This window comes from Orbicella franksi, chromosome 11 (assembly GCF_964199315.1).
Source record: "Orbicella franksi chromosome 11, jaOrbFran1.1, whole genome shotgun sequence".
Classification (NCBI taxonomy): domain Eukaryota; kingdom Metazoa; phylum Cnidaria; class Anthozoa; order Scleractinia; family Merulinidae; genus Orbicella; species Orbicella franksi.
The window spans coordinates 8,413,103-8,427,617 of record NC_138155.1 but is presented as its reverse complement, the minus strand read 5'-3'; the positions used below and the strand labels follow the sequence as shown (position 1 = coordinate 8,427,617).

At 41.2% G+C, this 14,515-nt stretch overlaps 2 protein-coding genes across 2 annotated transcripts in view; both read right to left on the bottom strand.

Annotated features, from left to right (window-relative positions):
• The window catches only part of LOC145502054 (proprotein convertase subtilisin/kexin type 4-like), a 297,387-nt gene that overhangs the window by 246,589 nt on the left and 36,283 nt on the right, over positions 1-14,515 (bottom strand). The gene's annotated exons all lie outside the window — the stretch shown is intronic.
• Positions 9,575-12,155, bottom strand: LOC145502362 (uncharacterized). The gene has a single exon (XM_081481667.1). The coding sequence runs from the start codon at positions 12,074-12,076 to the stop codon at positions 9,605-9,607; it is 2,472 nt and encodes an 823-aa protein (XP_081337793.1). The 5' UTR covers positions 12,077-12,155; the 3' UTR covers positions 9,575-9,604.

The window sequence follows — 14,515 nt, the reverse complement described above, 5'->3', positions numbered from 1 at the left end:
CTGACTTAGATTATCTCAAAACCATGTGATAATTACTAGTCTATCAACTTTATTGGTCACAAAATTACAATATAATTAAAAGAAGAAAAGGACCAATAGGAATTGAGCGAACGGGAAAATAAAGTTACCCATGCCAGGCGCAACCCTAAAAGCTAGTAAGAATGGTGATAGAAAATCTTAAATTTGATAAAAATTACAATAAAATCTAATAATTACTTATAGTTAAAAATTATAGTTAAATCAATTAATACAATAGTTAAAAACAAGATGCGGATAATATTAGTCACAGAAAATTAAGAGCGGTGGCAAGGGCAGTTACGGAAGAGGAACCAAGAGCAGGGCATGTCAATATCATAGGTAGTGTGCAGTAAAGTAAAATAAGTGGCGCGCAAAAAATATTTGAATAAACTTAGGTTAGAAAATTTGTCTTGAGGGGCGAGATTACAGATAGTGTGCCAGGGTTTTACAATTCTGTTGAAAAAAAGCTTGAAAAGTTGCGGTTTTACAGTAAGCGGGTTTTAGTACGAGGGTGGGGTTCTTAAAGGGGGACCGGCCATGTGTGGTAAAAGTAACATATCGTTCAATTTTTAGGTCAGTATATCCAGAAATACAGTTATAGAGAAATAAAAGATCTCTCAGTTCCCTGTCATATGTTAGTGGTATCAAGCGAAGGGTCAGCAATCGTTGTTTGTAGGACATCTCGCCGATTCTAGTTCTTAGTATCCAGCGAGTGGCGCGCCTCTGGACTCTTTCTACAGTTGTTCTCAAATTGACACTAGCAGGAGACCAAACTTCCGTAGCATAAGTAAGCTGTGACTTCACGAGAGATAGATAAAGTGTCCGCCTTACTTTGATGTCGGTCATAAGTGGGCAAGTTCTCTTTAAGAGTCCCTGCATTCTATTAGCCTTGAGTACAATACCCATTACATGCGAGTCCCACGTTAGATTTTTAGTAATAGTTACACCGAGGTCTTTTTCTTCCTGAACGCGTTGTATGTTTACCTCGCCAAGGTGATATTCATGATTTACAGGTGTTTTCTTTCGCGTAATTGTTAGCACTTTGCATTTGGAGGCGTTGAACTTCATATTTGACTCGTGGCTCCAGGTGTTTAAACTTGTCAGATCCTGCTGGAGAATAGCACAGTCCTTCACTGACAAAATGGTACGGTGCAGCTTGGTATCATCAGCATACAGAGCGGTGCTGGTTTGCTCATGGATGACATCAGGGAGGTCATTGATAAATATCACAAAGAGGAGTGGGCCGACAAGACTACCCAGGGGTACACCGGAAGTGACCGGTAGACGCTCAGAGGCGGTGCCGTCAATCACAACTCTCTGCGATCTGTCCTTTAGGTAGTCAGAAAACCAGTCTATTAGTTGACCTGTGACACCGTACCATTTCAGCTTTCAATAAGAATGACGTGATCAACTGTGTCGAAGGCCTTGGCAAAATCAAGGTACAAAATATCCGTCTGTTTATTTTTGTCGAGTGCCTCCCCAATTGAATGGAGTACGGATAAGAGTTGCGAAGGCCATGAACGGGAACGCATGAATCCGTGTTGTAAGGATGTAATTGATTGCGAGACATGGGAATAAAGTCTATTACAAACGCAGCGTTCCATAACTTTACTCACAATTGGTAAAAGTGAGATTGGTCTATAATTTTCAGCTGGCTCTAAAAGATCTTTTTTATGAACCGGAGTAACATCAGCTGACTTCCATTCTGATGGGAACCGCCCAGTACGCAAAGAATGGTTGAATAGGGAAAAAAGACTTGGCGCGATCTGCTCACTGCACTCTTTAAGAATACGCGCAGGAATTCCATCGGGGCCAGTGGCTTTTGACGGATCCAAAATAAACAAGCAATCTCTCACCTCGTTGAAAGATAGTGTGATCTCAGAAAGTTCCGTATTTCTTCTCATGGGATACAGTTGCAAACTGCGTGCTTTGTCCTGCTTGGATGATGTAAACACAGAGCAGAAATAAGCATTAAAAAGCTCAGCCTTTTCGGCTGCAGTTTTTGCTGATTTCCCGTCCAAGGTGATCTCAGTATTCGAGCCCGGTCGATGATGTAGGATAGCTTTGTGATAGTTCCAGAATAGTTTACGGTTTTCCTTTAAAGAGCCTTCAATTTTAAGGAGATAGTCGCGATGTTTTTGTCGAACAAGTCTCTTGATTTCATTGCTTAAAGATCTAAGCTTTAGCTTCCGTTCCACGGTTTTGTTTTCACGATATTTCCTCAGGGCACGGTACTTTCTGCGTAATGCAGACTTAACTTCCCTGTCTATCCAAGGAGGAGAGTTGGTGTCTCTAATGGTCTTCATTGGGACACATTCAGCAACTGCTGCTAGAAATAAATCTTTCCACCGAGACCAATAGATGTCAACATCGTCGGAGTGCGACATGTCAGAAGGTAGCAGCTGTAGGCGACTTCACAGATCGTCAAAATCTGCCCTTTTGTACTCGTACGTTTTACGGCGCACACGCTTTGATCGCTTGAATTTCAGTCGGATAAAAAAGTCCACCAAATAATGGTCAGAGGGAAATTCATTTTGCAAAGGAGAAGTTGTAGAAACATGGTCTATGACTTCGGAGAAGTTACATAGAAGCAGATCAAGTTTGTTTCCAGCAATATGCGTTGAACCTTTGACAAACTGACGAAGAAAATTATCCTCCATAAGGTCAGAAAAAACTTCCTCTTCCGCCGTTCCGCCTAAGCTAGTTGAGGTAGACTCTGTAAACTGTAAATAGAGAGCACGTCTCATATCTTTCTTAGGTGTTTGCTATAGTACTAATAGTCTTTTTGTAATAATCTAGATATTTTGTTGATAACGTAACAATCAATGACCTTAGTCATAGTGTCAGAAGGTGTGAGTGTGTGCAATAGTGAAATATATCTGTAAATAGTGTCAATTAATAAAAAATCTGAAATCTGAAATCTGAAATCTTAGTTCGGTGGGAACAGCGTGTAGTTTTTAACCGTCATTTTCCTTCCGCACGTGATTGACTGAATTATCCTATTACATTGCGACCTTATAAAAGGGTCCTATTGGGATTAACCGTTGGCCGTAAAAATGGGACAAAAAAAAAAATTACCTGTTAGGAGTAAATAGTAATACTTTTTTCCCCGTCCCTGAATGGTCCTAAGACCTTTTAAAATGTTTAATTTAGAGTAAAGTTATTAATTTCTAAGATTGCCGTTAACCAACCGTAACGAAAAAAATAAAAAATAAAAAAAAATAAAAAAAAAAAAATAAAAAAAATAAAAAAAAAATAATAATAATAATAATAACCATTAACCGTATAATGCCGATATATTACCATTTAGACTGAAAAGCTATTACCTGTTATCAGACATGAAGTAACATCAAAGTTATGGGTACAGATTCAGAATTAATCACAAAAATCCGACTCACTGCAAAATGCAAGCACTCCATTTCCCTTTCCCACCTAGTTATCTAGCACTTTTATCTTTCATATTGCTGTCAAGTCTGACGGCATTGAAAGTAAAAAGTTGAAAAGTTATGGTTGTTTTTAGATTTTATGCAAATTAGGTGTGGGTCGCACTTGGGAAAAGTTTTCATCTTTGCCGGCTAAAAAACCACAAAAATTTGAAACCGCAACCGGAAAGGAAAACTTTTAGACAGAAACGGAGGATCGTACTAGTGGGAGATAATTGTCACTACCAGATTTCAAATTTATTTCCTTGGCAATGTCATCCCAAGCTTTGCGGGCTTGACTGCTTCTGATGCGATCGAAATTCTCGGCCCACAGGTTGATAGTATTTTTTCTTCGTCATCTGACCATCTTTCATAAGATCGTTTTCCAGTATCTGCGGGTTCAGGATCAGGAGACGATTAGGAAGATGAAGACGACGACACTTGTGAAGCGCTTGCTTGCATGGACCTGGCCAGTAGAGTGTTTTCCTGCGCAATGCTCGCATGTGAAGAGCTCGGTTGCGTTCCCCTTCCAGTCATATCATGGTAGACGGGAGCATACTGCGGATATTCCATGCTATAGCAGTAAAAACCTTGAAAACCTTGAAATTGTGTGGGATTATAATAATAGCCACGTCCGCTCATGATGAAAGACCGCGAACTAGAACTGAACTTCCCGCGCATATCGTTTTTCATGTTACGTTGACAAGTGTTGACAATTACCGCTGTGATTCCCATTGTTTGGCTCGACTTTTCGAAAATCTGCCTGCCCCACCCAAACACTACGGCGTCTTTGATGTTTTGCCGATTCGCAAAGTTTTTGCCAAAACAGAAAACCAGCGATCGCACTAGGCAAAGGCCGGCGATGACAGATTTCCACCGCAAAGTAAACAGTTTCTGGCAAAGATTTCCCAAGTGCGACCCATACCTTAGGCCCGGATCCATGTCTTAACACAAGTTTGAGAGTTGGTTAGTTTTTGATGACTCAGTTTATGGTCTATGATATCCCGTTACATAGGTAATCGGCAAGAATCGATGAACGCCTGCTAATCGCACGGAAAAACTTTGAAAAGTTAAATAATATGAAAGGTTAGGGCGTGATGTGAATAAGTAATCATGTCGACGTCCGATTGTCATACAGGTGAAGTTTTGGTAATTATGCCAGGTGAATGTCAATATTGTTTAAATTAGACAGAACTGTGAAAAATACATATATCTTATTAGATGTTTTGGTGTGTAGTGTGGCTACATATTTTTACGAGTTGCGCCGGATTTTGACGAGCCCGTGGGGTGAGTCAAAATACAAACAACGAGAAAAAATATAAAGCGATACTACACACCAAAATATCTAATAAGAGATTTATTACTTAACTGCTGATGAAAATCATGATATGGGTAACACAAACGTCAATAAATTTAACATAACATTAAGTCAATAAACATAAAGTAAGGTGATATAAAGTCGATAAATTTATCAATGAAAGAGGGAGAGTGTGACAGTTTTGCGTGGGCGCGCCAACCTGTACGGCAAACTGGTTTCTGCTGTACAAATAACTGTACAACATCGCTGTATATTTGTACTGTCATTTGGACGGTATTCGCTGCAGTTGGATAATAGAATACCGTAGATGTGTGTCAGTTTGTATTTCTGCAGAAACAAGCTGTCAGCTTACATCTCATATTCCCTTCACTGTATAAAACACTCGTTCTCAACATTGAACAAAAAAAAGAGAAAAAAAAAAAAAAAAAGAAAAAGAGAGATAGTTTCGACGTACGAGCCACGGCGAACTTGCCTGTAGACGGAAATATCAAAAGGGACCTGGACCAAACAAGCATACTAACATGCTAATGAGCGTATCTGAATTTATTGCAGCCTTGAATATTTTTCTGTCTATCACTGCATCACTGGGCAATGCTCTGATTCTTGTTGCTCTTCATAAAGAGACTTCTCTTCATCCACCGACAAAGCTTTTGTTTCGATGTCTGGCAATCACCGATCTCTGTGTTGGTGTTATTTCGCAACCACTTTTCGCCGTTTTGTTTTCCTCTTATGCTGCAACTGGGATGAGCAGTAAAGCTTTGCTTTATATAAATAAACTAAATATCACTTCAAGTCTTCTTTTATGTGGCGTATCAGTCTTGACATCCACCGCAATAAGCGTGGATAGACTTCAAGCTCTGTTTTCCGGACTTAGACACAGACACGTTGTAACATTACCACGAGTTCGTGCAGCTATCACTTGCTTTTGGATCATTGGTATAACAAATGCATCGATATACCTTTGGAAAATTGAAATTGCCTTTACCGTATTCTTTGCCCTTATAATACTTTCCCTCACAACCTCCGTCTTCTCCTATGTAAAGATTTATATCAAGCTTCGACAACGTCAGCTTCGAGTACACGCAGTACCCCCTAGACAACCTAACGGAAGGCAAGTGCTTCTGAATATAACACGATACAAGAGGACAGTTTCTAGCGCAGTATGGGTGCAGCTGACTTTAGCTATCTGCTACATTCCGTTTCTCGTAATGGTTACTCTCACAACTTATGCCCGAATATCTAGAGGCAAGTTTCAAGTCGCTGTCGATATTCCTGCAACTCTTACCTACCTTAATTCGTCTCTAAACCCGATTCTTTACTGCTGGAGGATCAGAAGTGTACGACAAGCAGCCAAGGACACGATCAAACAACTGAACTTTTGTTAATCAGCCTAGAACTTGGGGTACAGTGAATCGCACTCGGTGAAGAGCGTCTTCTTCAAATTTGACTCAAACGAGTACCGGACAGAGCCCTCCGTTCTGTTTCTATTTTTAAGCTCATTGAAACACAGGCAACGTTAGCTTTTGTTTAAAATGAAATAATTCGAAGCATTCGTTCATTCAGTGTGTCGTTTTAAATGTTCGGTAAAATAATAAATCGCATGCATCTTTTCTAGATTCTCCGTATAGGTCAAATTTGATAAAATGGCCGTTGGGGCCGGGGCAACCCATGCAGTAAGTTTATCAAAGGGGACAGGATATCAGTTAAGATTCACAAGCCAAACATACCATTAAGACCTGCTGTATCTTGTGTTAACAACTTCGCTTACGAGTTGTCAGCTCACGTAGCTGATATCCTGTCCCCTTTGACAGGCAAATCAGAATACACAGCTAGTTTTAACTGTTTTGTAAAAAAAAAACTGAAGAACTTTTAATGGAAAATTAGTCGTACCTGTTCAAGGTAAGTTATTGTTTGTTTTAAAAGCGCTCTGTCTTGCTGTTAATCCAAAATTAGCTACCCTGCCCTACCTTTTTTGCTCTTTGTTATTTTATTCACGTGTTGCTGAGTGCGTTTCCTTGGCATTACGGGAGTTGCTTGCCGGGTGTCTCGACCTCAGACCTTGAAAAACTCAGACCGTCGGGTGTCTCGATAACTCAGAATCTTGACAGGAGCACTTTGCCAAATATTTCTCTTCAGTGGCTAATGACATTGGTGACACTCGCTTATTAGGTATGTCTGACGACCAACTGTATCATCATGAGAGTGTGCATACGATAAACCAAAGCTGCAGTTGTCGACCTGCCGGCGACTCCGCACAATTTAAATTCCAAGCCCTTAAGCCGAAGGAGATTGCGGTTGCGTTGTCTAACTTGGATTCTACCAAAGAGCACAGGTCACGACTTAATACCACCTAAGATCTCAAAGATAGCGAGTAGGAAGCTTTCTCATTCCCTTGCTGACTTATACAACTGCTGCATTGAATCTTGCGATTGGCCACTGCAATGGAAGAAAGGTGATTGGGTACCAGTGTTTAAGAAAGACAATAAACAAGACATCAAGAATTATAGACTTGTTACAGTACTAACAGTGATAGGAAAGGTCTTTGAGCAGTTACTGAGGAAACTGCTCACATCATTTATTGATCCTATGTTAAGGAACAACTTGACCGCATATCGAAAGAATCAGAGCTGTGAAACCTCCCTACTCATCAACAAACTGAGAGCATACGGTTTCTCTAACAACTCAATCGCCATGGTGCGATAATATTCACTCAAATAGGAAAAACAGGGTTGGGATCAGTCAAGAAACAACAAGTGATTGGTACGCTACCACGAGAGGATGTCCCCAGGAATCTATACCTCTCCACTGATGAAAACTATGTACGCGGATGACCACCAGCTGTTTTCAGTGACAAAGACAACTAACGAAGCGGAAAGAAATTTTAACTGAGGAAGGAAAAAACATCTCTGAGTGGTACAACAACAACTTTTTACAAGGAAATTTTTCAAAGTATCAGGTGATGAGTCTGGGCCTAAGGAACTGTCATAAGGATTCACACATTGCCATTAATGACACTGTAATTGATCAGAAACCAGACATAACGCTCTTAGGGGTTACCCTATACAATCAACTATCATTCTCGAGTCTTGTAAGCAATGTTTGTAGAAAAAGCCTCCTGTCAAACTGGTGTTCTTCTGAGATTACGTAGCCTCATTACGATATCAGCTATGACACATTGTCAAATTTGCTATACTACCTCATCTCACATACTCTCAGGCTGTCTGGTATTTTTATCGTTCTTCTAATGCCAGAAAACCAGAACGAATTCAGGAACGAGCACCACGAGCTGTTTATTGTGACATTAAATCGACGTATGAGGAACTCTTGCAAAGAGCGAAACTACCAACACTTCATACGCGATGATTGCAAGCCATTGCAATCATAATGTACAAAGTCAAAAACGGTCTGGCACCTTACATTGCGGAGTTATTTGTTGTTTAATACCAATTCTCAGTATCACCTCAGAAATTCTGATTTCACCTTACCCAGATTTCGGACTGTTGCTCATGGCAAACATAGCCTGACTTATTTAGGCCATGTCATTTGGTTCAAACTCGACAAATCCATTCGATCTTCTGAATCATTGCACACTTTCAAAAAGCGCATCAAATTGGTTGAGTTCACAAGCCTGCTGAAAAGTACTTGTAGAGACTGTTTTGAGCTAACACTTGATCTTACTGCATGGTCCTTGTTTGTTTTATATATATTTTAAAATACTTACAAACGTACATGTATTTCATATTTTATTAATTATTAGATAAGTAATCGTAGTTAGGTGTCCCCAAGTAGTATACATTGTATGCTAGTGACTTCGACACGTTAATAAAGTTCTTATCTTATCTTATCTTATCTTATCTTATCTTATCTTATCTTATCTTATCTTAGCTTAGCTTAGCTTAGCTTAGCTCAGCTCAGCTCAGCTTAGCTTAGCTTAGCTTAGCATAGCATAGCATAGCATAGCTTAGCTTAGCTTAGCTTAGCATAGCTTAGCTTAGCTTAGCTTAGCTTAGCTTAGCTTAGTTTATCTCCCAGCTTATCTTGAAAAAACTCAGACCGTTGATTGTATCGAAAACTCAGACCCCATAATTTTTAAAACGTACGTTGTAAAGACACACGTCCAGACTCGGCTGTCTGGCAGGCAGACAGTCACTTCCATTAATTGAAAATAAACAGGCTAAGCGAGCCAGTACACTCTACGGTAACACGTGGGAAGGAAGGGGAAGCCTGTTAAATCGAAGACGCGTTTGGATCGAGTTCTCGCAGCATTCTAACAGTTCTACATCGCAGACTCGGTAATACTTCTCTTACGCTTCCCTCCTCCTCAGAATTAAACGCCAGTTAAAGGTTCATTATTATTACTATTATTACTATTATCATTATTATTATATTTATTGTTTTTGTTTTTGTTTTTATTTTTTTTTTTTTAAAGAATAATAATAGCAAACTTTATTGAGCACTTTTCCATGCAAACTTGAATCTTACATGTATCTGGTAAAAAATTCAGAAATTCTGTTGTTCCTTAAGTTTTCGGTAATTATAATAGTAATAATAATATCAAAATAATAATAATAATAATTTATTATCATCATCGTCATATCATATATGTCATGATATCATGGTTACTACAACTAATGCTAATACTACTACTTCTACTACTACTACTACTTTTTTTTTATATAAATAAGGTTTATACAAGGTAAAAGTAAGTAAAAGAAATAAACTATTAAAACCTATTTCAACAGTGTTTACATAATGGCTCCCTCCTGGGTTTCAACGTCAATATCGGTATATTACAAGGTAAAAGTAAATAAAAGAAATAGACTATTAAAACCTATTTCAACAGTGTTTACATAATGGCTCCCTCCTGGGTTTCAACGTCAATATCAATGTTCTTAAAGTCACAAAAGGCTTTCCTTCTAGCTCTTGAACCTCTTAGGCAGATTAGTGCGGATCTTAGTAAAGCGAAGGATGTCCTTGCTCTTATCCAGGAAATTGTTTTAGCATAATTTTCTCCTTTCTTGATGGAGATCAGCTGCGCCAGTCTGGAATGGTATTGCAGGCACTCGTTTCCCATGCCGCCTGTTGACGTGAAAATAAGGGGTGTAAAAGTTCCTTGTTCGATATCCAAAACCCTCCTCGCGTAAAGACGCTTCTTCTCGTTCTCATGATTGCGGTATATCTGTTGGAGCTCTAGGTCCCTATACGAATCAGCATTAGGGTGACAAACCCTCACGTCAAAGAATGCTGATCGTTGGTTCTCCCAGAACCCGCGCGCATGAATATCTAATCTCGCATCTGGAGCTCGATTAGAACCTCTTCCCAGCTGTTCACCCGAGATGTCTTGCAGGACAGGCTTAATCTCAACATCGGTACAAACCATATTCAGGAGTTCGGCTTCTAAGTCCCTCAGCTCATTGTGACGTTGGGTAACGAACCCACCTCTCTTGCATATCATTGCGTGGTCCACTGTAAAAGCATCACCGCATACACAAGTGGAGGGGATATCATCGACCGGCCAATCGTAGCGCAGTTTGATTGCATCGCGGAACTCTCTCTTATTTAGATTGAAACCCATTTCGCGAAGGGGGAGTACCGTCAGCCAAACAGATGACCCTTTTTCCGAAGCAAGGTCAAGTGCCCGTTGGACTTTCTGTGGGGCGACCCCTCTGATATGCTCTGCCCTGTCTTGGAGCACCGTTGCTCTCTCACTCCTCATTGCCTGTTGTAGTGGCTTGACCAAAGAATCATCCGGCATCTGATGGGATTGAGCCACGATCTGTTGGACCAGCGGGATGGTAACTTTGACGGAGGAGGATTGCTCAAGATTTGCGTCAAGACACGGGTTTGTCATGCCAAGCCCCCCTAGACGGACTGGCAGTGCTAGAATGTCCCTGTCCAGCCGAGTGCACCTATGCTCCGTAATTGCAGGGATGAGCACCTTAGATATGGCATTCTCCAAAGGCTCCAATAATTCTTGAATATCAGGCAAAGTTCTCAAAAAATAGGTCCATCGGTGCTTGAGGCCAAAGGTGTAAGCAGCATAACACGCTTGAGGCTGAGAAAGAGCAAACTCTGCCAGCTTGGTAATCTCGCTGACCCAGTTGGTCACCTTCTCGCTAACGTATTCCTCTAGATATTCCCGTGAACCTATCACCGCACCCAGATGTTTTTGTCCCTCTACCGTCACATTGACAGCCGTGTCCTTGAACACTTCTTTCACGCTTGCCTCTTTATCTGGCTTTGAGATAATCCAACATTTCTTGGGGTTGGGAAAATAGCCAAAGACTGGGCCAAGGCTGTTGAGGACATCCCACCATTTCTTGATTTCCAGGACAGAGCCAGCTCCACAGGCATCGTCAGCAAACCAGCACTGTTTAATACTGGACGCCGCCTGCAGGCTTGTGATCAGCGGCTGCACACTTAAGGCGTAGAGGGCCATAGCAAGTGGGTCACCCTGTGTTGTTCCTTCAGCTGAAATGATCTCTTTGCCGCCGGTAATAAACAAGCGTGCCGACTTCCTGTAAGTATTGATGACATATGCTGCAATTACAGGGCAAAGAACCCGGATATTATGCAGTGAAGTTGCTCTGTTAAGTGCATTGAATGCATTAGAAGCATCGATGAGCAGTACCGCGTCCGTGTCATCTGCTTCAAATATGGCATGCATAGCATGTATAGCAGCCTCGCTGCCGGACTTTTGACCTGCGCATAGCTGGAGTGCACCACTCGCCTCAACCACGTCTCCCTTAGAAATGTTCATTACACACTTTCCAATAATCCTTCGTATCACCTCGCCGACCCCTATAGGCCTCACTGCACCTTCACCTTTATCCAGGGGAATCAATCGGCTTGCCACCAGTGGCTCTATGGTTGCAGGGTCGATATAAGTTGTACATAGAGTCCTTGTCATTGTGGCTATTGCCTCGCATAATTTTGTAGACGACTGTTTGAAGGATTTGCAAGCCATCATTCTTCTAAAACCATTAGCGTCAACCCCGCATGGTCCCCCTGATCCCTTTGTTCTTAACGCAGCCTCCCTTATCATCTCCCCATTTATCTCTGAGTACACCGATTCAGGGATATCATCATTAATCGGCCCGAAGAGAAGTGAGCCCAACGTTGTTGGTTGTGGGTTTGGATGTTTCTCTTTCAACTGGGCCATGACGTCATCCGTTAGCTCCAGCACGTCCCCTGTTGATGTTTCGCTAAGGAAACGCAGCGCTGAATTGATTTGTCCTTCGAGCACAAGCTTAGCAAATATCTTGGATTTTTCCGGTTGATCAAATGTCTTAAGCTTTCCAATACGCCCCTGAAGCATTCTACCTTCGCGTAGCAACTTGCTGATTTCCCCTTCCTTCCAGAGCGCAAGGCGCTTAGATAAGAAATCCTGATGGTCTTTTGTCTTAAATTTCGGGCTTGGCTTTTGAAGTGCAACAGTCAAAAGGACAAAGGCTGCTTTCAAGGATATGTGCTGTTGATCAGAGTTGCTATTCCAGTCATTAATGTGCGATGTAACCTGATCAATAAATTCCTTTCCGGTTTTACCATATGGCACCAGAAAAACATTCTTTCTCCGCGTAACAATCTCATTGTAAGCATCTGTTATGATGGAGGTTGGTATAATAATGAGACTGGCATCACTCCGTGTGCCCCAAGTGATCATTGATGGCTTATCAACAACATTGTGCTCTGGCAGACACCCCGGTACGTGTGTCTTTACCCCGGACGTGTGTCTTTACAACGTACGTTTTAAAAATTATGGGGTCTGAGTTTATATTTATTATTATTATTATTATTATTATTATTACGAGAAACCGACATTATAAAAAATGAAGATAGCTATGCATGATGATTAGTTCGCACATAAGTCGAAATGAGAATGTTAAAATATTAACTTTATTAGAAGCTGCTGAAAGGAAGTCGAGACGAAATTAGCGTTTTCCAAGTTGGATGCGCTGTCTGTCAAATAATTAATACAATGACAAGATGGTTAAAAAGTGATGTAGTGACTATCAATATGAGCGGGGTTTTGGAGGGAAAAACGTCAGGAAGCAGCAAATATTAGGCAAGAAATGCGTGTTGACTAGTTAACTCCTGAAGTGATTATTGCAGTATTTTGCTGAATTATCAAGCCGAGGAATTTGCCAATCAATTGCAAAAGGCCCTCTCTCTGCAGCGTGACCAAAAACAATTGTTTTGTGAATGTTCTAGCCTGCGTAGCAAGCGTTTCTGTGGGGTTTGGGAGCAAAGAATTACAGCGCAAAAAATGGAGCGAGTAAAAAAAGGGGGAGGGGGAGGGGAAGGAAGGAAGGAAGGAAGGAAGGAAACGCTTGCAGACAAACCCCTGAATTTTGAAAACCGCCCACGAACACACTGAGATGTCTTGCTGCGATCGGCTGTCATAAATTTACCAATAAAATCTTCGGCCTTCCGTAGCGGAAGTGAACTTTGAACCAAACTAACTTGTCAAAATACTGCCTGAAACAACGAGCGCACGGTGGGAACGGAGAAATCTCGATGAATTAAATTTAGTAATTTATAATCAAGCTATATTTCTACTCAATCCGTCTAAAAGGAAGGACTGCAAGGGTGAAGTTTTAGCACAAAACTGTTCAAGTCGTGTCTGTAATCCTTGTGCTCGCAAGATTCGAAATCTTGGATTACTGCATTTATTCGTCCAGGAATCGATACAAGGTAAAATTAGCAAGTCAACTCCCACAAAGGCAACTCCAGTAAAGAAGCGTTTCCTGGAAACGCCAGATCCGCAAATCGGTTCGAGTGTTATCGCCTGTAGCAAAAACAAACAACGGAAAGTCTTCTCGGCAAACTTTCCAATTTGGGCAGGAGAGGCTTCAAACATCTAAGATGAAAAAAAGAAACGATAATCTTGACCAGTATCTGAATAAAGATAATCTTCCCCTAGGCGGCCTCCAATTCAAAGTTGTTCATAAAATGTCCTCGTAAGAATTCTCCGCGACGAGACGACTAAATTTTTGGTAAGGCAAATATGCGACAAAAACTGGCATGCCGCATGTAACACTATAACAAATCATTCAGAATTGTACCCAGAGGTTCTAAATGCTGTCAATAAAAAGGCTTCTGATGAAATAGTGTCAGAGTACCTACGACAACATGCTGCTATGTAACAAGCCAGACGAAATCACTAGGTTTTCCCACTCAGTAGTGCGAATTTTCTGTCCCGTGGTTTATTATCTTGTCCTTGGCGCATGTGGCATTCAAGAAAGTGATGTCAAAATTAAAGGAACAGCCGCAAATTGTGTCGCGCTTGCTTCTGCAATAATGTGCGGGCTTCGAAAAACCAAAGCATCGGCATTGCACTACAGGATTTCTACCGTACTGTCGCAGGTGATGACTAAATCTTCGTTTAGCGAGAAAAGTCAAAGACGGTTTTGTAAACAAGCTTCGAACGCGTCTTCTCCTTTTGTCTGGCACTCAAAGGTATTAAAATACCTTAGATCGACACATGTCAATAATATTGGACTAGCCCAGCCAATCACGAGCCCCGTTCGCTGGCGAACGGAGGTTTTCAAAATCCAGGGGTCTGCAAGCGTTTCCTTCCTTCCCCTCCCCCGCCCCCCTCTTTCTTTCCTTCTTTTCCTTTCTTTTCTTTTCTTTTTTTTTTTTTTTGGCTCTCGCTCCATTTTCCGCGCAGACAAGACACCGAAAATCCCGTTCCTCGGTCTTTCTTTGCTTCCAAACCCCACAGAAACGCTTGCTACGCAGGTTATGAATGTTC

Excerpts from the sequence above, each read along its gene's own strand:
- LOC145502362 (XM_081481667.1), bottom strand. The coding sequence starts at position 12,076 with ATGCTTCAGGGGCGTATTGGAAAGCTTAAGACATTTGATCAACCGGAA.